The following is a 26541-nucleotide window of genomic DNA, read 5'->3' on the forward strand; positions in this document are numbered from 1 at the left end:
TTTTTTATGTCAAATTTCACACCAGCCTTTTCAGAAATGGAAAAGTTGCAGATATAATTGTCTTCTGTAAAGGTGCAGGTAATGTTTAAATAGTGCAACTGTGCTGAAAAACACCAGACCATACAAACAATAATAATTAAAATCAATGACAAGTTTTACATGTAAACCGATTCTGTATTTATTCATACACTCATGGTGCAAAAAGTGGTAAAAATAGCAGAAACAGCAAAAGTAATTATCCCAAAAATGTCTTCAGATTACAAAAAAGTTGAAAATAATGATTTAATGATAGAACTTCAGTAATTTGAGTTGATAAGATAATAATACCACGAATTCTTCTACTAATAAAAATAAACTGCACTAAGGAATATTGAGCTTCTGAGTTCATGAATATTAATCACGTTGTCAGCTCTCATTCTAACCGATTTGCTGAAATCAAAACAGGCACCGTAATAGGTGCACACGCCAGCCAATAAGATTCCCGTTTGTGCATTCGTTTCTTCCTGTTCACGAAAGGCTGAATAATTCCAAATAAACGCTATTATTTTACAGGAAAATACAACAAAGGATATTGTTTACATGTAGCACGTCAATTCTGTGTGGTATAAGACTCTCTCGCTCTCTCTTTGAGTGTGTGTAAAACACTGAGCGCTCTCAGTCGCGCGCCTCACACTAGTGTTTAATGTGCGTCAAATGCACTGCGCATTCATTGAGATGAACTGAAATAGTATGCTTTACCGATCGATTGAGACAGAGCGAATCTCTTAAGCGCTCAGTCCAAGTGCTCAGCGAGTGAAAATACATCTGTATGGTTCAGATTGCCCTCAGGTAGCCCCTCGTTTAGTTATGAACTCTTCCGCCATAGTTGTTTTCGCTCTGCACGTGAGATGCAGATTCAGTGCCGCCGCTCCCATTGCGCGGCGCTTAGGGCACCGAGTGGTGCGGGGGGCACCACAAGAAAATTCTCTCTCCAACCCCCGTTCAGCTATACAAATTGACGAACGCAGCCACCATAAAGTAACCGCTTTAAGCATCAAGAGATGGCCAGCGTTGGCACGGTGCGAATGGGTCGCGCTATCAACTAGGCTTTATCGTTATTATCGCGGGAAGTCAAATTCTTATCGTGGGGAGAATTTTTACCGGTATATCGCAAACGATAAGATATCGCCCATCCCTACCCTCTGTACGCTGTAACATTAAAGCTACACTGTGTGATATTTTCCCATATCTAGCGGTGAAAAGGTATATGACCATCCAGTGAATATCAGTTTCTATTCCTCTCAATTCCGATTTCATTTTAACTCCTACGGTGGCCGATTTAGTCTAAGATTAACATGGCTTCCGGTTCGACATAAACTAAAAAAGTTACACAGTGTAGCTTTAACTGGCAGGAGAGAAGCGTTCTTTGCTGCTATATCTGTTTCCTGTTGAAACCGCATTTCTTCCTGTTGTGTGAGCTTGACATTTGCAGACAGCAATAGCTTTGGGCAGCAATAAAGCTTCGAGTAAGTCTTTTACTAGTTGGTGATTCAAAATGGGCTTACCATCTGCCTTAAAGAATTTTCGGTGTTTCCACAGGGTCCCAAAATCATGGACAATTTTAAATGTTTTATACACATTTGCTAACTGTAGTTTAAAACAAGTTATTTCTATAGTTGCTGTCTTTCTGTGTTCTTTTGAGCGTGATTGGTCAATCTGAACGTCATCCAGAAATCTGGCCAATGACAACTGTGCACGCCTTCTACCGATCAGCAGCTTGTGCAGAGAATGTAGGAGGAAGTGAGCCCTGTTCCACTATACCATTGTCTGACACTACAGCATATCCTGCTCGGTTCTGACCCTTTTCATCTCTACTGGACGAACCATCCACATATAGGACCATGTCAGAATTTGTCAGGGCTGTTTCAGGTCCACCCTTGGAGTACATATCTCATCTAACCGCGAGATACAACAGTGTGGTTCACCCTCCCCTTCTATTGGAAGAAGTGTGGCAGGGTTCAGCACATTACATCTTTTCACAGTGATGTTTAGCATTTAAACATCAGGATAAAAATATAGCTGCAAGCAGCCATTATCGGGGCCAAGCGCAAAGAAGAAGACAAGACATGCCAAAATGGCTGGCAGTGTCAGATCAATCTTAAAGGCATGGTGCTGATGGCAAATACCAAGTTTCGTAATGACACACCAATTCATTTGAAAAGCATAGCATTTTATATCATAATACTGCATTGTAGTAAATGGGAATTTCATGTTTTGTTCTATTATAGCGCCATCAAGTGGCACAATCCTACCATTTTTTTTATGTGTCCTCGGAGTGAGCCCATACATGTGAAAATATCTTGTTTTGTTTTGGAGTTATAGACATTTATATGAAAAAACTAGTGCTGGGCATCGATTAAAAAACAACAACGATTTAATCACACTTTTTTTCTGTAATTAATCGCAAGTTTTTAATATTTTACGTTTTTAATATTTTGATATTGTAATCATTTCAGTTACTCTCCAAATTAATGTATAAACAATTTAAAGACAGCATATTTTAAATATGTGTTGTATTGTCATATTTTTATGAATGAAGGCCAGTATCACTGATACTAAAGTGTCTATGAAACATTAATGACGTTACATTACAGTATAACTGAAAGCTCCCAATTTCAACATTTATTAGGCTTTAAAAAAACAACTTTTAATTTAAGTGAACTTAAAACAATCTTTACATAAACCCAAAATAATAAATGTTATATTTACCCATGGCCTTCCCTGTTATACATATACAGAAATGTAATAGTTATCTTTCTTAACTGCATAAATAATAAATTAAATATAGATGAATCATCATTAAAGCTAAAATTTTCTCTGTTCCCGTTGTTCTGTGATGAACATTAATGACAGGCATCATCAGTGCTACTGTCACTTTAAGAACAGCCGCGGATCTCACGCGCTGTCCCGCGCATCTCATTTCCTCACAACTCTTTAAGTTCATTTAAGACGTTATTTAACTAATTTAAGACTCCTAATATGAGAATACTCAAAATCCTCTGTGTTATTGTTTGTTCAAGAGCAAAAGAGAACTCGATGTGAGCAGGAAACTGACGCGAGTCTATCTATGCGTCGAGTGTGTGTGTGTGTGTGTGTGTGTGTGTCCCTTGATTAGCTGACATGAGACGCATCCACACAGACAGGACACTGACACACACACACACACACACAAGCATTTACATGAATAAGAGCGTGATGATCATGTAACGCTAAGCAAAAATGGATATAAAAACGGACGCTGCGTTATTTGCGTTAAATATTTTAATTGCGTTAAGCTGAAAAAATTAATCGCCCGCGTTAACGCGTTAATTTGCCCAGCCCTAGAAAAAACACATGAAAAATGACTGACACCTGACTTTGATTGGATTTTACACCCCCTTACTATCAATATTTTGACATTTGGGTATTAGTGTTTATCTATCCACCTATGTTTTCGAACTTCTGACGCTGGTTTCGTCTCGATCGGACTAGCGGTTTCGAAGATATCAGCTAATGTTTTTAAAGCATTAAATTGCAACGCTGCACAAACCATACGCCGAAACCTAGCAAGTCTGGTATCGTTGGACTCGGCAAGGATTCAGGAGACAAAAAAAGTTACTCCCATGAAAATACGTCAAGTTCACCCAAAGTTGTAAGCATTTGGGAAAAAAAATTCTCCACTAGGTGGCGCTGTTTCGAAACTTCTTGGGCTCATTCAGGGCATCGTGTTGATGACCCAAACCGAGATTCGTAACAATCCGTTCATGTGTTCATAAAATACAGCATTTTAGCACATAATTCAAAATGACCGACAGCCAAAATGGCAGATATGGTAAAAATGAATATCAAACGACTCGGCATGCCGTCCTGAATCTAACGAGACTTTTATGATTTTTGGACAAACGGTTCAAAAGTTATAAGCTAAAACAGCCATTTTGTGTATCTCCGGACCAGTAGGTGGCGCTGAGCCGAAACGCTGCATGTTGCCTCAGGTCATGCTTGTGATTACATGTACCAAGTTTGGTTTAAACACGATAAAGCGTTGCGGAGATATTGCCTTAAGTGTGTTTTTGCAACCGCTACGTAAAATTTGTTTGCGCGTTTATCGAAAACGATTTGACAAATCTACTTGAATGTTTTTTTTGTCAGCATGGTCTGAAGATGATCTGGTTAAATTTTTGTGCAAATTGCATGAACCGTCTAGGACGAGTTCGCAAAAGTAGGTTTTTCGGAAAATTCAAAATGGCGGGAAATTTTTTATGACGGAAAATGACGTCATAGGGTGCAATCGAATCGTCTTGAGCCAAAAAATCTGAGGAAATTTTGAATTTTGTTTTTAGCCCTCATGGTTCAAAAGTTATTAGCATAAACATGAGTCAAATTTTGGACTGATGGTGGTGCTAGAGGGATTGAGTTAGAGACTCCAAATTTGCTATGGTGACATTTCAGACTGTCCTCTATTAGTGTGCCAAATTTCACAACTTTTTACCATACGGTTCTATGGGCTGCCATAGACTCCCTTGGCGGAAGATGAATAATAAGAATAATAGGAACGCTAACGGTTTCAATAGGTGCCTTCGCACCTTCGGTGCTTGGCCCCTAATTATACCTCAGCCACCTAGCTGTAGATAAATTAGATGTCTTTTGTTCCAGTAGTATCATAGCTACTGCCTGTGGAACTAACAGGGTTAGATCACTAAATCATACGAATTCATTACAGCCTTTTCAGCTGCAGCCACTGCCCTCAGACAATTTGGGAGGCCTCTGGCCACAGCATCCAACTTAGATGATAAGTATATGCCACTGGTCTCATTTTACCCCCATGGTCTTGCAGCAAGACCGAGGACATTATCCCGTTCCTTTCATCTACTGTTTGGGTAAATGTTTTTTCTGAGTCTGGTATATAAGGTGGGAGCGGTTTGCAGTGCCCCCTTCATGGCACAGAAAGCCTCTTCAGCACGTTCTGTCCATACGATTTTATCATTAGCTGCCATATTGGAGCCATATATCAGTTCAGCTTGGGGTCCCTCCTTTTCAGAGAAAGCCAGTATGAAGGTTCTCCAGTATGACGTCATACCCAAAAAAGACATCACTTGCTTTTTTGTAATGGGTTTTGGGATGTTCTGTATGGCTTCTACCCTAGCTTTGGAAATCGATTTCCCTGAACCTTCAAGAACATGCCCCAAAAACGTGACCTTTTCCTGACTGACCTTTATCCGGGTTAACCTTGTGGCCCTTATCTGCTAAGTGACATAGTAATGAAGTTGTGGCTCTGTCACATAGGTCCTTGTTCGGTGCACCCAGCAGGAGGTCATCTACGTACTGCAAGAGAGCCACTCTCTCTGGCAGCACCAAATCATTTAAGCTATTTTTCAATGCCTCATTATATATCGTTGGACTCTCACAGTACCTTTGACACAGTCTTGTGAAAATGTATTCCTTACCATTGAAATTGAAGGCAAACCAGAACTGTGAATCTTTGTGCACAGATACACTAAAAAATGCGTTTGAGATGTCCACCAACGTATAATGTGTCATATTGGCTGGTATTTGAGATAGAACGGTGTAAGGATTTGGAGCTCTGGCCTGCACCGCACTATTCACTGCTTGCAGGTCCTGTACAAATCGCCATTCAGTGGCTTGCCTTTTTCCCTTATATTTTTCACTGGAAAAATTTGAGTGCGCACAAGTGTGTCAGGGCATTCTACAATTTACCTCTGGCCAATAGAGATTCAAAAACAGGCGTAATGCCCTCAACTGCCTAAAATTATTTTAGGCCTGTAGTGGCTTTTAGGGGTAATGTGGACTGGCTCGCAACCTTTTATGAGTCCCACTAGGGCTGTAACGATTTGACCAAAAATAAAAACCTTGATTAATTGAACATTTTACCTCGATTACGATTAATGAACAATTATTTTGCTTCTATTTTTTTTTTTTTTTTTTGCTTTCCATTTTGTTGCCCTCATTAAGGTTTTGAGTAAGTTCTTGATAATGTTTTTACTGTAAATATTTTCTACTATTAAAGGTGGATTTTCTTTTTCTAATGAAAAAAAAAAAGTTATTTTCTTTGTGATTTTAAAATACTTGAAGGAATCGGTTCACTTTCAGCAGTTATTGTCTATGGGGCAGATTTCTGTTTGTTGTACATCAGATACAGATACATTAGCACAGTAGGCCTACATTACATTTATTTGAATGCATTAAATAATGCATTCAAATAATGCATTCCGCTTCAGGTGGGTGGAGAGTTCCTGCCTCAAGTGGAGGAGTTCAGGTATCTCGGGGTCTTGTTCACGAGTGAGGGAAGGATGGAACAGGAGATTGACAGACGGATCGGTGCAGCTTCTGCAGTAATGCGGTCGATGTACCGGTCTGTTGTGGTGAAGAAGGAGCTGAGCTGCAAGGCAAAGCTCTCGATTTACCGGTCAATCTACGTTCCTACTCTCACCTATGGTCATGAGCTGTGGGTCATGACCGAAAGGACAAGATCCCGGATACAGGCGGCCGAAATGAGCTTTCTCCGTAGGGTGGCTGGGCGCTCCCTTAGAGATAGGGTGAGGAGCTCAGTCACTCGGGAGGAACTCGGAGTAGAGCCGTTGCTCCTCCACATTGAGAGGAGCCAGCTGAGGTGGCTCGGGCATCTATTTCGGATGCCTCCTGGACGCCTTCCCAGGGAGGTGTTCCAGGCACGTCCCACCGGGAGGAGGCCCCGGGGAAGACCTAGGACAATCTGGAGGGACTATGTCTCCCGGCTGGCCTGGGAACGCCTCGGGGTTCCCCCGGAAGAGCTGGAGGAAGTGGCTAGGGCGAGGGAAGTCTGGGCGTCTCTGCTTAGACTGTTGCCCCCGCGACCCGGCCCGGATAAGTGGAAGATGATTGATGGATGGATGGATGGATGAATGCATTAATGAGAGAGTGATTGTGTGTGTGAATTACTCATAACGTCTCTATTCATTATGAAGCTGTGGTTTGTACTTTCTTCAAAGGTATTAAAATATATGCCTATAACGGTTGAGTTTTCTGAGCTACTTTAGGGAATTTACTTTAGTCACAGGACAGCGTTGACACTGCGTCTCTGCGCGCGATCTTCACTTGATGTGCGAGCTTCTGTCTGAGTGTTCGTTTGTCACAAATATATCAGGCATTAGTTCAACATAATACACATCTGATGGCCTAAAATCGCTTTTATGTTCAAACTGGTAGGCCTTAAAACACATACAAGTGACAAAGCTTTGTGAGGACGCAGGTGAAAGAGGTCTGCCTTCAGGGCGTGCATGTGTTGTCAGAGACGCGACACGGCTCGGCTCTCTGTGTCACAGAAAAAAGCTGAGCACTGAACTGAGAAGTTTTCCGTATTGTTGTTTTTGAATAGTGCACAATCGCTTTAAATGTTCAAGCCTTTAAAGTCATTTACTTGACAAACTTTATGAGGACAAAAGTGAAAGCGATCTGGCTTCGGTGTTTGCGCGCGCCATCTGTGTGTGTGTGTGTGTGTGTGTGTGTGTGTGTGGCAGCGCTTAGGCAATTAACTGACCTGTATAAACTGTAAAAAACGCAGTTACTATAGTGATTCTGGGTATCTATAAACAAAGATAACTGCCCCTGCATTTCTCTGTGTGCCTGCAAACTGCACTTGATGTGACTGACGGAGTCACGTGACTAAAACCGACATGGGAAAAATACGTTGGTTAGAGGTTCTGAATCTCGCATCTCGCAAGTCCCACATCATATTTATCTTTTGCCCATAAGCACTCTGGTACCCCCTCCAGTTTCGTCACATCTGTCACCAACATCCTGTCACAGTTTCCAGCGTCCACAATGTCAACAAAGCGTGTGGCTGTCAGAGTTTTCACACAAGGCTGTCTATAACATCCTGTGCTTTCGTTGGTGAAAGTATTTCTCTTATCAAATATCTGCCAGTCCTTTGTGGTTTGGCATTTTACAGTGAATGGGCCACAGTCGAAATTTGAGGGGTCGAACCCTCCACAGAAAACTGTTCTTCTGACAAACATACGCTTGCCACACACATCCAGTATTCCAAAAGAGGAACTCAGTTTTGAGTTTCTCAACTGTAATACTGCACCATTTTTCTTCAAAGGTTTAATCTGGGCCTGGGCTGACACGACAGTAAATTAAAGGAGGAAAGTGAGGCGTCGGTTCAAAATCGATCCAAAAATTGTGTTATGACGTTTATTGTGCTGCGTTATGTCAATGGAAAATTACACCTTTTTTGTCAGTTTATGTAAACTGTCTGGCGCCCAACTGGACTTATTAACATTTCGGGCAAGCATGTGACACATGCCAATTCGCTATGCCATTTTGGCGTGCTATCAAGACGCATAATCGCTTTTTAGCGTGTCTATCAACGCCGTTTCATTCTATCCCCCTACACTGCTCCTACCCCTAAACCTACCCATCAGACACACACACACACACACTGCCCCTGCCCCTAAACCTACCCATCACAAGAAACATTCTGGATTTTTACATTTTCAAAAAAACATAATTTAGTATGTTTATAAATCCATTTACATTCACGCGGAATCACGCGGTGTACACATACACGCGGAATCATACGGCGTAGACATACACGCGGATTGTTTACGCAAAGTCATGATGTCATGTTGGACAGAGAGACATCCTGTGGTAAATCTTTACATCTAATCACAGAGTTTGTGGCCCCTGAGTCGCTAACATTCTAATAATTTTCCCTTCCACAGTCACTTCTATCATTGATAACGGAGTATGAGCTTTATAGAAATTATCTATGTCTATGTCAGCAAGCAGATCTTCATTGCAAGTAGCAAACTCAGAGAAAGGAAAAGATACAATCATGCCATCAGAAGCCGTGGTCCCGTCGGACTAACCCTTTTCCTCAGTCCCCCTCCAGTTTCTTTGCTGTTAAACCCTCTGCCTCTTCCTCTTCCTCTCCCCCGTCCTCCCGCTCCCACTCCTCTCATTATGCGTTGGTTGTGCACTGCAGTCAGGGGCCATTCCATCGAGGAAGACTTGCTTCAAATAATCCTCATATGGATCCATTCCTGGGGGGTGATTTCATTGCTGTGATGCACATGGTTTTAACCCACTGCAACGTTCTAAGGTTTCTTTCAGCCCACAGTAATACTCCACCACGTCCTTCCCGTCTTTTTTTTTGTGGCGTCTGGTCTTTTCTGTGTCCACTCTGGGCGGGTATGCTTCTTCCAGTGCTTTCAGCAGTGTTGTTACTTTGTCTCTGTAACTTGCATTATCGTCATTCTCCCAATCAACATGTACAAGTCTGTCATCTTACTCCATTTCATCGGACATGTCTGTACGGACCATGGTATGATAAGCTTGGTATTTCTTACCCATCTTCTTCCTCTGACCCCTGATATTTCTTGGATTTCTGTTGACAGTATGATACGAAGGAGCATTGGAGGCAGGTGACCTTGGAGTCTTTGTTTTCTGAACGCGTTGGAATAGGGAGGTGGTACATATTCTCGTCCTGTTCGGGTTCTATGAAGCTCCGCAGGGACTGGTGGGTACAATTGTGCTGGAGGAGGGGGTGTCTGAGGAATTGGGCGTCGTCCCGGAACTCGTTCGTCTTCGAGGCTCATGTGAATGAAACAATCAGAACAGTCAGAAAATTCCTTTAACTTTTCTAAGTCTCTTTATCTAAAGGAGCTATAGCCTAGCATATTTGTTTTCTTTGTCTGGTCATGACCTCGCATAATTACATATCAATAATTTTGATGTGTATTTTTTATTTGTTTTGTTCTTTTCCCAATTTTCTTTTGTTTTCTGCAGATATGAGGTTCCTAAAAGTCCATTAAAGCCATATAATTTATCTGTGGTGTCGATATCAGCATGCCACCACAAACCATATTTGTCACATATTTTATAACAACCTTTCGAGAAATCTCTTTGTGAATCCTGTGCCAATTTGGTATTTTCGTTTCCCATTTTTGCACTATTACAACTTTATACTTTAAGAACTACCCTTCTTACTTGTGTTCCCTGCGTGGTCACCACGACCTGCCTTTACTCGTCAGTAAAGGTCTTTATAGGACCCCGTCCTCTCGGACCCTTTTGGGATTTCCCTTTTTGTAAAAGAGACTATTCCTGTATTTATATTACTGACTCATAAGAAATAGTTTTCTCTTATTTTATTATTTTCCCAGCGTGGTCACCACGCCCCTGCCTACACTTGGCCTGAGTGTAGGTCTTTATGGGACTTCAAGTCCCCTCTGACACTTTTGGGAAATTACCACTTTGTAATATAAAACAAGAATTCTCACCGTTTGTCAAAGTGACCTTGGTGCGTTCTTAGGATTGTGTCCGCCTAGGCCGCCGCGCTGTCTGTAAGACAACTCTCCTTCCCTCAATCGCTTACACATCGCTTAATAGGCTAACACTATAATACAATTATAATAGCCTATAATATAATATAATATAATATAAAAACTAATGTCAATGTCAATGTCAATTTTATTTATATAGCACCATTTCCACAACACATGGTTGACCAATGTGCTTTATATAAAACACACAACACTGGCGCAGTAAAGATAAAAATAAAATAAAAATAAAAATTTAAAAATAAAAAGTACAACAACCATTTAAAATAAAAATAAATAAAAACTGTAAATAAAGTCATGGTAAAACACAGTGCTTCAACCAGAGATAAAAGCTTTGTCAAACAGTTTTTAATCTTGACTTAAAAGTGATCACAGAGGGAGCTAATCGAATAGAAGAGGGCAACTCGTTCCAAAGTCTTGGGGGCGATAGATGAAAACACACGATCGCCCCTGGACTTCAGCCTCGTCTTTGGTGTGAACAGTAATCTCTGGTTTGATGACCGGAGGGATCTTGTTTCACTGTGTTCAATTAAAAGTTCAGATATATACGAAGGGGCTATACCATGTAGTGACTTAAACACGATTAATACAATTTTAAAATCAACTCTATAGCGTACAGGCAGCCAGTGTAAAGACTGTAAAACTGGTGTGATATAATCCCGCTTACGAGTCCTGGTCAAAAATCTGGCTGCCGCGTTCTGAACCAGCTGTAAACCAGAGAGAGCTGTTTGACTAATCCCAGCGTACAGTGAGTTACAATAATCTAATCTGGAGGTAATGAAAGCATGGACCACTTTTTCAAGGTTTTTAAAAGATAGGAAAGATTTTACTTTAGCAAGAAGCCGCAGTTGGAAAAAGGAAGATTTAACCACAGTATTAATCTGCCTATCAAATTTCATTTGCTCATCAAATACAACACCCACATTTTTACATGTTGCTTAACATATGGTGATAACACACCCAAATTGGATTTGTAGAAATCACAGAGACAGAGGGTTAAAAAAAATCAATTCTGTTTTGCTCTCATTGAAATTTAAAAAGTTTAGAGACAACCATTTCTTTACATCACTCAAACAAAGCAATAGTGCATTCAGTCCACCCAGTGTATTCTGTTCTAAAGGTAGATAAACTCGTGTATCGTCCGCATAGCAATGGAACGATAGCCCATACTTTCTGAAAATAGAGCCAAGAGGGAGCATATAGAGAGAGAAAAGAAAGGGAGCTAAAATTGATCCTTATGGAACTCCACTGGTTATCGCAGCTTTACTTGAGGTATGATCTCCTAACTTCACTGAAAAAGTCCTATTTGTCAGATAGGATCTAAACCACTGCAGGGCACTGCCAGTAATGCCGGCACAATATTCCAGTCGATCAAGAAGTACAGCGTGATCGACAGTATCAAACGCAGCGGTGAGATCTAAAAGAAGTAAAACAGCATAGTTGCTTGAGTCACATGTTAACAGATTGGAAAACCTCAAAGATCAAATTTTCAGCCATAAAAGACTGTATTTGATCAAGAACTGATTTCTCAATAATTTTTGAAATGAACGACAAATTAGAGATGGGCCTAAAATTTGTCCGAATAGTAGGATCCATGCCCTGTTTTTTAAGCAGAGGGCGAACAGTTGCATGTTTAAGCGACTCTGGAAAAGTACCTGTTTGTAAACAGCGATTTATCAAAGACAAAAGATTTTGAACAACCACATCTATAACTTGCTTAAAGAAGAGAGGGGGCATTACGTCAGTTGAAGAACCAGATGCTTTCAGGTGATCCACTATTTCTATCAGATAGTTATCTGTAACAGGAGTAAAACAACTAAAAGCAGCAGTACATCTAGAGAGAGTTGAAGGGTCAGATGAAACTGGGTTAAGCCCCATTCTTAAGTCATGTGTCTTCTGTACAAAGAAACAAAGAAAGTCTTCACAGGAAAGTAATGACACTTCTGTATCGAGACCAATGGAGGGGTTGATGGCGGAATTTATAACATTAAACAGAGTTTTTGGTTTATGACAGTTCTTGTTTATAATGTCAGTGAAAAAAATTGATCTTGCTGTTTTTACTGCTTTCTGATATTGAGTTAGTGAGTCTCTGAACATTTGCATTGAAACCTGAAGTCTGTCCTTCCTCCATTTTCGCTCAAATCTTCTGCAAATACGCCTAAGAGAGCGAGTTGTGTCATTAAGCCAAGGCTCAGATTTCGGTTTATGGAGATGAGTCTTTAAAGGTGCCACTTGGTCTAGAGCAGGGGTGCCCAAACTTTTTCCTATGAAGGGCCAAAAATCAAACTTGATTGAGAGCCGTGGGCCAAAAGTAAATTTTGCATCATAAATCAAACTGTATTACATTAAAGTTGCTATGGGTTATTTCATAATATTTAAAATAAATATAAAACAACTTTAATCTGATTAACTAATGCAGTTTTATTTGTAAAGTTTTGCATTTTAATGAACAATATGGGTAACAATCCCCAAGTTCAATGTACAATACAGTTCAATGCCAAATACACAATCAATAATAAAACCATGTGGTTGCAATGTCAGTGACCTAATGAGAGATATGAAGCTGGTCCTTATTTTTCAGAAGTTTTTCAAGATTGGGCTGTAGCTGACTTACAGACAAAGACAAGATATTATGTAGGTGAGAGTCAGTTATTTGGCTTCTTAGTTTACTCTTGTTCAAGTTCATCAGACTGAAAGTCTGCTCGCAGAGGTAGGTACTGCCAAACAGAAACAGCATCACTTGTGCCTGCTTACACATCTTTGGGTACCTGTTTGCTGGGACACATTTGTAGAAGTCTGGCAAGGGAAGGGATGTGAACTTGTGTTTCAGTTCTGAATCACACTGAAGCTTAATTAGTTCCATCTGAATTAGTTCCATCTGATCATCTCTGACTGCATCCACACTGATGGTGAAGGGTTGAGCAAACAACTCAAAGTCAACAGTGCTGTGTCTGAAGTCCTCAAAGCGGCTGTCAAACTCCTGGATAAGGTTGCTGAGAACAGCATCATACTCATGGACCTTCTCTTTCACCATGCCTACCTCTCCAAGACAGGGAAAATGAACTAGATTTCCTGCATGTGGGATGAGAAACAGAAAGAACAGTGTGAGACAAGGACAGGGATGTAAAACAGAGGGAGAAAAATAGAATAAATAACTGAAAAAAGAAGATTATTATTTCATGACAATTTAAGAAACTAGCAAATTTTAAGCACATTTTAGCAGCTTGATGTATAACAAAAATACAAATGCTGACATGACTGAATATAAATGTAAACTCCACATATAATTCTGAATATAATTAATAATAATATAATTATAATTGCACAAAATATCCTGAATATTATAACTGTAAATGTTACTGTTACCTGCTGAGAGATGTCTTCTGAGCAGCAGTAGTTTTTGTTTGAAGGCTCTGATGTGATCAAAAAGCTGGGTGATAATCTGGTCCTTTCCCTGGAGCTGAACATTCAACATATTGAGCATCTCTGTTACATCCACAAGGAAAGCCAGGTCAGAGAGCCATTTCTTATCAGTGGGCACTTGAATATTCCCATCCTTGCTTTCCTGAAAAACTCTGATCTCATCACGCAGATCAAAAAATCTTCTGAGAACTTTTCCACGGCTGAGCCATCTGACCTCCTGGTGGTACAACACATCACCATATTGCGCATCCATCTCATCCATCAGTGTCTTGAACTGTCGGTGAGAAAGCGCCTTGGAGCGTATATTGTTGACAATTTTGACGACGTCACGCATCACATCAACAAGCCCGACAGATTTAGCACATAGTTGTTCTTGATGTAAAATGCAGTGGTACTTAACAACTTTTCCTCCACATTCACTGACTTTCTGAGACACAAATGCAGCAAGGCCAGATTTCCTCCCTACCATTGCCGGCGCTCCGTCAGTTGTAATGCCGGCCATCTTCTCCCACTTTAATTCATTTTTTTCCAACACTCTCTCAACAGCAAAAAAGAGATCTTCTCCTTTAGTAGTACCAGAAAGGGTCTCAATGCCAGCCAGCTCTTGTGTCACATCAAAAGTTTCATTTACTCATTTCATTTACAAAAATACCAACAGCTGTGCGGAATCGGATATGTCGGTGCTCTCGTCACAGGCTATTGAATAGGCAGAGAACGCACTCGCCTTTGCCTTGATTTGCTCGCCGATGTCTTGAGCCATGTCCTCTATGCGTCGGGTAACAGTATTTCTTGACAGGCTAATTTGTGAGAACATTCGTACCTGAGAAGGACAAACTGCTTCTGCAGCCACTGCAAGACATGCCTTGACGAACTCTCCAGTAGCGAAGGCTCTTCCACTTTTAGCAATTAGAGCGGAAATCTGATAACTGGCCCGTGTGGCGCTTTCTTGTGCTGATGAAGGACGTAGTAACGCGCTCTGTTAAAATCGAAGTCCAGCAAGCAGCTCGTTAGCCTTCTGTTTTCGCGCCTCGCCGCTGTACTTTGAGAAAGCTGCAGAATGTTTTGTGTCATAATGACGACGGATATTGTACTCTTTTAAAACAGCAACCGACTGTTTGCAAACTAGACATACTGCCTTTGATTTGACTTCTGTGAATAAAAACTCATCTTGCCAAGCTTTTTTAAAATTTCTCTTGTCTGTGTGCCACTGCCTTGATTTCTCCATTATTGCGTTTAATTTGTTGACGTTTATTGACGTCGTGTCGCAAAGCACGCAGTGCTGCACCTTGAATTGCGCATTTACAATATATTTTTTTTAAATTAATTTACATTTAATTTAAACATTTAATTTCAGTTTACTCTGTTGTAGTTCAACAATAAAACAAACAAAATTGTTATGTCAAATTAGAAATGACAATCTGTGTCGAAGGTATCACCTCCCCTCTCTCTCTCTCCTCGGACGGTATGGTGGGCCAAATCAAAGGTTACCACGGGCCAACTTTGGCCCGCGGGCCCTAGTTTGGGCATCTCTGGTCTAGAGCATGAACACAGGTGGAATTAAAACTACGGAGTAGTTCTTCAGCACTCGAATCGGTGTTTAAAACTTTGTAGCAAACCTTCACTAAAGGCTGAGCGAAAAGCTTCTCTGGTAGCTGATGTGATAAGCCGGGACTGGCGAGCCGAATACATCGGCGTAACAGTTTTGTTAGCAGATGGAAACGTAAACATAATAGTCTTGTGGTCAGAGAAACCATTTTCACATACCTCTAGTTCATTCAGAGAGCAGCCGTAAGTTAGCACTAAATCCAGTGTATGGCCATGCTGATGAGTGGGTACATTTACCTGAAGCGTCAGATCAAATGCATTTAGCAGATTGATAAATTCCTTCGCTAAGGAATCTGCTGCACAACAGACATGAACATTAAAGTCCCCAACAATCATTAGTTTGTCATATTTTGCAATGAAATCTCCCAAAAAGTCAGCAAAATCCTTCAAAAAATTTGTATTAGGTTTTGGGGGACGATAAATCAGTACAAACAGAACAGGGTCGCATAGCTCCAGAGTAAACAACTGTAGTTCAAAGCTTTGGTATTCCTTTGAAACTACGGAATGGCAGGAAAAAATGTCTTTATAAATAGAGGCCAAACCACCACCTCGTCCCGTTGTACGCGGTGAATTTAAAAACAGAGAGTTTGACGGTACCATTTCAGAAAAAGCGCTAATATCCCCCGGAGTAATTAAAGTTTCAGTCAAAAAGAGAAGGTCTAGGTGGCGAGCAGAGAAAAAGTCATTTATAATGAAAGTCTTGTTTACTGCCGACCTGGCGTTAATCAACGCCATTCTGAGTAGCGTTCGAAGTTCAGGAGAGGCCGCAGGTTGTTTCGCCCGAGGTAGCAGCCGAAGATTCCTCCCTGCGCAGGTGGAAGCATTTAAACTGATAGTATATTATATAAACTATAAAAAAACTAACTGAAGTAATTAAATGGATCTAATATCTAAGTTATGTTCAAGGGAACCTTACCAGGAGAACTTTTAAAGTTATCTAAACATCACTGAAACCCAAACCACAAACGCATCTATTTAAACTGATGTGTGTCACTTTGGTGTTTAGAGTTTGCATGCTACACTTGTGGTGGTTGGTGTAACTGTAAATGTCTGTTCTGTTACCGTGCTGTGTCCATCATCTGTTATTTCCACCACTTAATCAATCCACTCTTCTTTAAAACATGATGAGGTTCTATTCCACGTCTTTGCGTTTCTCATTGCATCTCATTTTGAGCTATTTGGACCGCAAACACGACTGTTGCGTGCACACACGTGACATCATTGTCTTTCTATGAAACCTGTAAACCGCATCCACCGGTTCTAACACGATAGCGATACTAACTCTAGCGGTAGAACAGAGAACCGCAATTATTTCTAATTTAAACTCAAAATCAAATGGATTTCTCCCCACATTTCGCGTCTGTGTTAATTGTCTGGGAAACAACATTTTGTTCTTTCACGCGCGCAGCTTAGAGGGAACATTTGAAGATAAGATGGCCAAAGAAAAATTATTTTTCTTTTTCTTTTTTTTCTTTTTTATATTGTGCTTTGTTTGTATAATGTCTGCTGGAATGCTAAAAATGTTTAGTGTTAAATAAATATTTTTAAATTGCAGTTTTGTAAAAAAAAAAATATCGGTATTGCGCAACAATCGGGAGATGGGGTATTGAGGGATATTGACAGGTATTTCGCACACTGACAGCTTCCATGCAGCAGGCTTAATCATATCACCTGAAATAAACAAAAACACCAAACATTAAGTAGGACCTGTAATACCTTCACTCACAAAACAAGAGGAACTAATGGTGAAGCATTTTAATGTTGTACAAACATGCATTGTTATAAAAATAAAAGTTACATTAGTTAAAACGACTTAAAGGAATAGTTCCGATCCCTGGATAACGGCTGAGTCCTTGGCAGAACTTAACAATTGTTCTGCCTTTGCTGTAGATGGCCTCGCTAAGCTTGCTGATGATAGAGACATCTGTTACCCCTTTTCCGCCTTCTAAGAACCGTTTGCTTTTCCACGGGCTGAGAGCCACAACAGAGCCATGTCTTACGTCACTGTATACGTATCATCTTTCTCAGCAACGTTAGCGAGGCAGTGTTGCCAAGTCTACGGTTATGCCGCTGGCTTTTTTTCATGACCGCGGCTTGAAGCGACCCCAATTATGTAATATTTAGCCCCGGGAATGCGAATTTTAGTAGGCAACCATGCCAAAAAAACACACATTTTACCCCCAAATGTGATTTTTACCGGGGAAGCCCCCCTGAAACGCGATTGGGCTTGTTTTGAGTAGCAATTGGGCGGGTTTTGTTGTGAAAACCTGGCAACCCTGGGCAGCGGGAAACGCACACACACACCAGGCTTGTTCAAGATGCATCGGCGCTGCGCACACCGATCCACGTATGATAAAAAACACATGAGTGAATCAAAAGCATAAGGAGTCATATGCTCTCGCTGGACTCGTTATCATACTGCGATCGGTCTGCACAGCTGCGAACAAGCCTTCCATCAACAATGCAAACGTTGCGTTACTATTGATTCACACGGCTTTACGATCCTACATCAGCATCAAAACACAACGAAAACACAGCGAATCCAACGCATTCATGCAGTTCGCCGTAATTTGTATAGACGGAGATTACAAACGAGCAGCAGCTGTTAGCTCCATTAGCTGCTATTTCACAATGACGGATCTCCAGTTTGTGTTCGTCTTGTTGACCCCGCCCCCAGCGCCTGACGTAATCGGTTCTTACTTCTAGCCCTGGGGCCCGTTCTTCGTACCTCGCTAACTCGGTTAGCTGGATTTGATTGTTGACGATTTGGCATGATCTTGGATTGTTTGGTTCTTCGAAGCTCATCCTGGACTTGCTGTCATAGTAACAGGTCCGTAAGCTTAAACCTGCTCATGAGCGGCTTATTTCATGTAAACAGGATTAGATTGCATCTGAGGTGATACTTAAAATCTGTCCCAGCCACTGCTACTTTATTACAAGAGTTCATTACTGAACCAGGGGCAATAATAATAATTTTAAATAATAATAATAATATAAAAATGTTATATTTTATATGCATATGAGAATGTATATAATATTATAATGTTGTATAATAATATAGACACAGCCACTTGATTGAGCGATTTATTTGTGATGGAATAATTAATTTATAATTTTATTGGAGGTTTACACACATGTTGTATAGTTACTCTGAGCCGTGCATTCATTGAAGTGATCACAGATATATGGGAGTGGCTTGATGCAGCGCAAGAGATGTAGATAATTTGATCTTGACCCTTAAGAAACTTTAATACTGTCACGTTACAAATCTGCTCCAAATTGAATTAAAAATTAAATGACAACATTGAAATAAAAATGTAAAGGGTGTACAAATACTGTATAAAATCGTGAATACAAATAATTGGTAATCATGTTAAAAAAACAAAAAACATTTATCATTTATCTATAATAACTTTTATGTTGGTTTGGTGGTTTGGCTGTTTTCTTATAAAGGTCCAGAAATTCGTGGGGTTTTTATTGTATAATTTGTCATGTTTTTTGCCAGGTGGCTTTTTTAATTATATGATGATTACGTTGCTGTCTTGACGCCAGCCAATCGCTGCACTGCTGATCGTGGTTTCGAGTATCGATGCATCTGCCCTCTTCAGGGAACACAAGAACGCGCAGTGATCTTAGATAATTTAATCCAGATATTTTAATCCAATCCGCAAATTCGTTTGAAGAACCAAATTAGCCAGAGATCAGTTATCACGATTAAAAGATCTTGGATCTGTCAAATCATCTCAGATGTAATAAGCAACGTATGAAGAACGGGCCCCTGTTCTAGCCCAGCAATGTTTTGGTGCTACTTAAGAACCACTTTTCCTGGCTCGGAGCTGGGGCTTTGAGTGTGGAAACACAAAGAACCGATTTGAAACTAGGCTCTGGCTCCGATCTAGCTCTGGCTCTGCTTTGGTGGAAAAGGGGTATGTGAGCAGCTTAAAGTGTGCGTAAAGGCATCTTCGTGAACTCAGGAAGGGCCATTCTTCTATAACCTTCTCAATGGTTGCCGCAGGTATCTGATTAAGGTACCTACGTTGTGAAAACATGCTGTGCAGGCGCATTTTCATCTCACCCAATGTAGCCTCGGTCTTGCCACTGGGTAGATCGGTAGGAGCTAGGGGTGTAACGATTCGTTTTAACAACGATTCGATTCGTATCACGATTTGAGGTTGTCGATACGATTCAAGGACGATATTGGATCATTTAGAACGATACGATCCGAAACGATTCAGTGACTTGAAATCGATTCAGTTACTTTTTAGCCAAAAATTGTGTGACTGAAATAAATATCTGGATACTGGTCAGTGCAGGTGAAGTCTCCTAGATTCCAGTTGTTTCTTGTAAGGGAATCAGGTATCAATTATGGATATAAACAAACAAGTAAACAACAATTAATGGAAAATGCATTCACATTTTATTTGAATAAAGTGCAACCAACAGTTTAGGTTGAATTAACAGGAAGTTAACCTTTTCTGCTCTCAATTTCAATATTCAATACATTTTCAATAAAAGCACAGTAAGTGCAACCAACATTTCATTCCTGCTACTTCTGCTTTTGTTTTCCAATATAAAAATATTACAATATTAATATCAAAAATAAAGTGCAACTAACTTCCCTTCAGGTTTAATTAATAGTAGGTTTACCTGCTACTTTTGCTGTTGTTTTTCAACATTAAAATAATACAAATACAATATTATTATCAAAAATAAAGTGCAACCAACATTTCTTCAGGTTGAATAAACTGGCTGAACCTGCTACTACTCTCAGTTTAATAAACAAACAATATTTAACAAAAGATCAAATGTAACCAACTACTCTTCAATGACTACATATTTTTTTTTTCAAAAATATCAACATGATCTGACCGCAGAACACTTCTCTGTGCGTTCACTATGTCGCCAGCAGTACTAAAAACTCGCTCTACTGGCACACTGCTGCCAGTAATGCACAGGTAACATTTAGCAAGGGTTGAAAGTACAGGTAGCTCTTTCTCCTGGTGGCTTGATAATTTCTCGCTGGTTGGCTTCTCCTCTGCCATGCTATGTTTTGTTTTCTTAGCGCTGCTGCTGGTGCGTGGCGATGATGTCACAGATAGGCAGACTGAATTGAGTAACGTTTAACGCCTTTATCATTAAAAGTGCTAAGAAAAAATATCCATATAAAGTCTGACGTGCTTAAATCAAATGCGTTATTTCCTATTATCAATACAATCGATTGATTACCTTTTAAAACGATGTTAGATCGATAGATGTCGTCCGGAAGGCCAACTTGCCGAGTACAGATCGATGTAGTTAGATCATAGGAATATAAATCGATACATCGATGTAGTAGATGAATCGTTACACCCCTAGTAGGAGCCCATCTCTATACTGATCCACTGGGCCTCTTGCCTTTGCCCCTGCTTCCTTTCAGGCCCTCCTCTTCCTCTGTCGTTGTGCGAGAGTGTTATTTCTATTTTTGTACTCAACCCTTGTTTTAATTTGTTGAAGCAGGGACTGGCAGCCATCTCCAATAATATCTCCAGTTTTGCCTATATCTGCAAAACATTTAGGAAACTCTCTAATGATGCCTCAGACTATACCGTGGCATGTTGCTATACCAGGGTTAGGTTCTACCACTCCCTGTACTGTGTTTTTTCTGTCTACACAGAAAGGCACACAAAGGTTGTCCTAGCTATACGAAGATCGACGGGGAGAATAAACAAATTTTTAAAACGCAAATAACAAAAGGACAAAGACGGAATAATAGTCCATTTTACCTATGAAGTGCAATTGAAGTAAAGTTACAGTCAAGGATCTCTCAGAAGTTATCTTTTCGTGGAGTGCGTTGTCTTTGAATTGAAGTTCACAGGAATTAATCAAAATGGATGATGACCAACTGAGTTTTTTTTTTTTCAGATATACGATATACTACAGATATAAGTCGACGTAGTCAGTAATAGTACAGAAATAATGCAAAATAGATGACCAACGGAGTCCAGCTAATACCAAAGATTAAACATAAAATGTCTGAAATATATATTTTTAAATTACCCAAATTGCATATAAATCAATTGCAAATTATACTAAAATAAAGTACTTTTTGTATATAAACCATCAATTGAAAATAAAACTAGGACAAATATCTATCATAGAAAAAGTTTTTTTCTAATTCACTCAAAATTTACAGGCACAGAATTGGCCACCTAAACAAAACAAGCTAGCTTCCCACAAAAGGTCACTATGAAATTTATAATAAAATAAATATTTGTAGAAATAACTTTTTTTTTTTTGAGGTCATGCCACATGATATATACCATTTCCAAATTTGAGAGCGAGTTACAAATCTGTTTCCTGCTTCTATGGCGAATTGGTATATGGTGCAATTTCCTGTCTTTGAATGGATTTCAACATGAGAGTAGTTTCTTGATTGTCACACCACATATTATTTCATAAAATTGACATCATCGGACAAAGTTTGTTTTGTATATTATGATGGAGATATAAATACAAATGCTTTGCAATTTTGTTCAGGATTACACTTGGGAAATCATTCCAAATAGTGTATAAAATAAGTTTAAAGTCATTTCAAAGAGGTTTCCAAAACAGGGCCAGACAGTCGCACACTTAAAATAACAGAAAAATTACAAATAACTAATGGTTTTTGAAAAGTTAAAGTGAGTACATATATAAGAGAGGTACTACACATATATGGTATCTTTTTATTCATTTAAAACTTTAAGAATCATTGACCCGTTCTGCATTTGTTCTACATTTATTTGTAAAAGATCAGTAGGCTATATTTGCAATTGATATTTGGGGCATTGAATTCCAGCCATCATCTAAAATGCAGGAGTAAGTTTACCCGGCAGTCTCATGTCTACCTTCAGAAGATAAGGTTTCGGCAACGTGACAAGGGTGTAACCCCAGCAGACCCTTGTGACTGTCAAGGTCAGTTAGTTTCTTAAAATATCAGATTATTTTATGACAAGGCAAGGTTAGCTCAGGTTGTGATATATCATGTGGTACTTCTCCAAAACGCAATGGCATTAATCAATTAATAAATGATATTTGCAACAAATATGTGACCCTGGACCACAAAACCATTCATTAGTCGCACGGGTATATTTGTGGCAATAGCCAACAATACATTGTATGGGTGAAAATTATCGATTTTTCTTTTATGCCAAAAATCATTAGGATATTAAGTGAAGATCATGTTCCATGAAGATATTTTGTAAATGTCCTAAATATATCAAAAATGTATTATTAGTTGTAATATGCATTGCTAAGGACTTCATTTGGACAACTTTAAAGGGGATTTTTTTTCACCCTCAGATACAAGATTTGTATAGATTTCCAAATATTGTCCTATACTAACAAACCATACGTCAATGGAAAGTATAGTTATTCAGCTTTCAGATGATGTATAAATCTCAATTTAAAGAAATTGACCCTTATGTTTTGTGGTCCAGGGTCACATACGTTTTAGTTTTAAAATGTGTACACAAATAACTTATTTATTTTTACTTGATGGTTATGCCACATGACATTTCAGTCATTCAATTTAACTTTTGTTTCTTTAACCCTCCTGTTACCCTCAAATCTGGTAACATTTTTTACCCACTGAGGTCTGTTGGGGTAACAGTTTAGGACCCAGGACCAGTAGTGAAAAATGAAGACCAAGAGTCAGGAGTTAGATTAAATCAAGAAAAAAGTACTGAAGAATAGTTTGCATGGTCTTCAGGCCTGGCATCGTCTGCAGAAAATGTCCATCTTCAATATTGCGCCTGCACAGATCATGCGACGCACACAGAAAAGCAATAGGGTATCGCACTCTAGTCAGTGTCAGTGGATCCTGACCTTTATCAAAAGAACGCATAATACTAAAACAGAGATACAGAAATTTCTCTCCTTCGAGAACGAGAAACACACATTCATGACATTCTTTTATTCTTTAAAGAAATGTAACAGAAGAATAGGGGCTATAAAATGGGCCTGAGGGAAGTCAAGGGGGTCTATTCCCCCTTGCAAGTGCAAAGAAATGCACTTTCATTTGAAAAAAATATCCCACCTTTTAATAGTAGTCTACATATTTACAGTACAAACTTTATCAGTGAAGTATGAGGGCAAAAAAAGGAAAGCAAAAAAAGAGCAAAATAATCGTTTTTTTTTTTGGGTCAAATCGTTACAGCCCTATTAGCAGCACTATGTCTACCCTGTCGTTCATAATAACGTGAACTACTAGTGGTTCTCGCAATACTACAGGTATGGTTAGGTTAGAGCCCTAAAACAGAGGGAAGTTGTTTGAATATTACATTGAATATATAGAATTATGGCATGTTATAGTGACCTCAATAAAACAACCACAACAAATGTGTGTAGAATTTTATACAGCTAAAAGAGCCTGGGGTCAAATTGACCCCAAAGAACACAGATGCTACAAAATGTGTACAGGACATTTGAAAAATATCATGTTATTTTATGTTTACAGAGTTGTCCCCATTGAATTAGGAAAAGGCATTCAATCTGAAGCAAAACATTTTTTTTAATGTCAATTGTGTTTTTACAGACCTCAAAGATAATAGGAGGGTTAAATGCAAAAGTGGTCATTGACCTAGTCTCTTTTTGTTCTTTTTCAGCTGTGCCTCGTTCACAAAGATGTCCTGTAAGAAGTGGTCATGGCTTGGTCTCCTGGTTTCAGGAACTTCTTTACTGCTCTATATCACTTATGGGCCTATGACAAAAAATTGGTTGCAAGGGGCAGTGGAGAAAGAACCACTAATGTACCCTGCTGCGAAAAGACTAAGTACAGAAGCACCAACTGAGGAACCTTTTCAGGAAGAACCAGGGATGTTCCATGTTGCTTACCCCAGAAAATACAAGTTCATCATTGACCAGCCAAATATATGTGAAGAACAAAAGCCCTATGTGGTGGTTATTGTCCCCGTCCCCCCTGGGGACTTTGATGCACGCAATGGCATCAGGAAGACATGGGGTGAACAAAAGGTTGTTGGGGACAAAGTGGTGCTGGTTCTTTTTCTTGTGGGCTTACACAGTGGAAACAATGAAGAAATGTTGCAGGAGCAACTCCGGAATGAGAGCCAACAATACAAAGACCTTCTACAGAACAACTTTCAGGATAGCTACAGGAATCTGACCATTAAAACCATGGTGATGATGGAATGGCTCAGCGAAAAGTGTCAACAGGCGTCCTACGCGGTGAAAGTGGATGCCGACGTGCTGCTCAACATGAATAACCTGATAAAAATGCTTGTGAGTCTGAATGCAGTACAAAGCAACTATATGACCGGGTTAGTGTGGGATGATAGCCCTGTCTTTCGAGACCCGTCCAACAAGTTTTATCTTCCCTATGACGTGTACTCCAGAAACACATATCCTCCATATCCTCTTGGCATGTGTTACATTATTTCTTTGGACCTCCCACACAAGTTTGTACAGGAAGCAAGGCATATTAAGCCCATATATATCGAGGATGCATATCTTGGAATTTGTTTGGCACGTTTGGGTATTGTCCCGACCAAACCGCCAAACATTGAACACTTTGTGGTGAAACCACCGCAGTACAATCGCTGTTACTATTCTGGACTGATAGCAGTACTTACAGACAGCACAAATACGATGACTTCTTATTGGACAGATATTCATTCATCCAGCCAACCATGCTAAGGTGGAAACATCCCTAATAGAATACAATATTATGTTTCTGACTGTAAGAAAAGAAAAAAACGCGTTACTTTGGTGTACTGGTTCACTTTACGTCAGTTTATAAATTTTAATAATAAATTGTGTGTGTGTGTGTGTGTGTGTGTGTGTGTGTGAGAGAGAGAGAGCGAGAGCGAGAGAGAGCATTTTATTTGTTTTTATTGAGCACCGTGAACATACTCAGGAAAAATGTAACAAGTATGTAAAACATGTATTTGTATTATTATTATTATTATTATTATTATTATTATTATTATTGACGCCTTCCCTGTTCAATTTATGGAAAAATTGTTGAAAGTTCCCCTGCCGATCGAAAGACTAACGCGACCAGGTCCGCTCGTCATGACATCATGTACGCATCTTGAGTTTCACTTTCAACATTCAACACTTTTCCATGGAAGGCGGTCGGTCGAAAGTTTACTTGATAAAGTTTTAAATATGGATATTTTTCTTACACAAACGCGTCGATTTGCTTCAGAAGGCCTTTATTAACACCCCAGAGCCGCGTGGAGCATGTTATTTGATGGACAGATGCACTTTTTATGGACTTCAAAAACAGAGCAACTATAAATCGAATTCTAATGCTTGGATTAGCCTGGACTTTTGTAATATAACTCCGATTTTATTTGTCTGAAAGAAGAATGTCATATACACCTAGGATGACTTGGGGGTGAGTAAATTATGGGCTAATTTTCATTTTTGGGTGAACTACCGTAAATCCTCTAATATAGGCCCGGGCCTTTATTTTACTCGAGCGCATCGCGGTCCAGGCCTTTATTGGAAGGAGGCCAGAATTAGAGGCAGGCCTCAATTTCTATTTGAGCAAATCAAACTACCAGTAGAATGACTAAAAATGAGATTTTGCGTCTATTTCAACCTATAAAATACTAGGTTCATTTATTGAAAACGTACAGTTACCATAACATTATGGTATGCATACCATTAACAACAAATACCGGTAATTCAGGCTAAATTCCAGTGTAGAAATATGGTAACAAAAACGTAGCAAACATAGGCTACCGGTAGTGCATTGTAAACACTTAACCATACACGGTGATAATTAGGTTATTGATTCATAACAAAAGGCAACAGACACCTTACCGCTCCAAAGTTTGGTCTCGTTTGGTTTGAAGTTATAAAAAAAAAAATCCTCCAATTCTGTTTAATCCTCGTCCTCCTCAGTTTCCTCCTCCTTTTCATCTCTCCCTGTAAACTCCTCATCACTCCGCGCCAGCCTCTACAACAAGTTCATTATTGTACAGCTCCTCTTCGTCCTCCTCATGTTCCGCTGACCGCTGCGCGTCTGTTCTCATCCTCGCGCGTAAACGTTAGCCTACCGGACCGGTGACTGAAGTCTCACGTGCGAGTCTAGAGTGAGGTGATCAGACATCCTAACCTGAAAAAAGTCATTTCAGGGAGGTATCTCTCCTAAAATTATGTAGATCACTTT

The 26541-nt window shown here is 39.7% G+C and overlaps 1 protein-coding gene across 2 annotated transcripts in view; it reads left to right on the forward strand.

Annotated features, from left to right (window-relative positions):
* Positions 1-25163, forward strand: part of b3galt11 (beta-1,3-galactosyltransferase 11) — a 36019-nt gene extending 10856 nt beyond the window's left edge. The window contains exons 2-3 of one of the 2 annotated variants that reach the window (XM_079808509.1): positions 22201-22316; positions 24008-25163. In XM_079808509.1, the coding sequence (XP_079664635.1) occupies positions 24027-25055 (1029 nt within the window). In that variant the 5' untranslated portion in view covers positions 22201-22316; positions 24008-24026 and the 3' untranslated portion in view covers positions 25056-25163. The remainder of the gene's footprint in view (positions 1-22200; positions 22317-24007) is intronic. The other variant, XM_079808508.1, reaches the window with a different exon arrangement.
* Positions 25164-26541: the final 1378 nt, after the last annotated feature.

The sequence above is a fragment of the Gobio gobio genome (assembly GCF_949357685.1).
Source record: "Gobio gobio genome assembly, chromosome: 24".
In the NCBI taxonomy this organism is placed as follows: Eukaryota; Metazoa; Chordata; class Actinopteri; order Cypriniformes; family Gobionidae; genus Gobio; species Gobio gobio.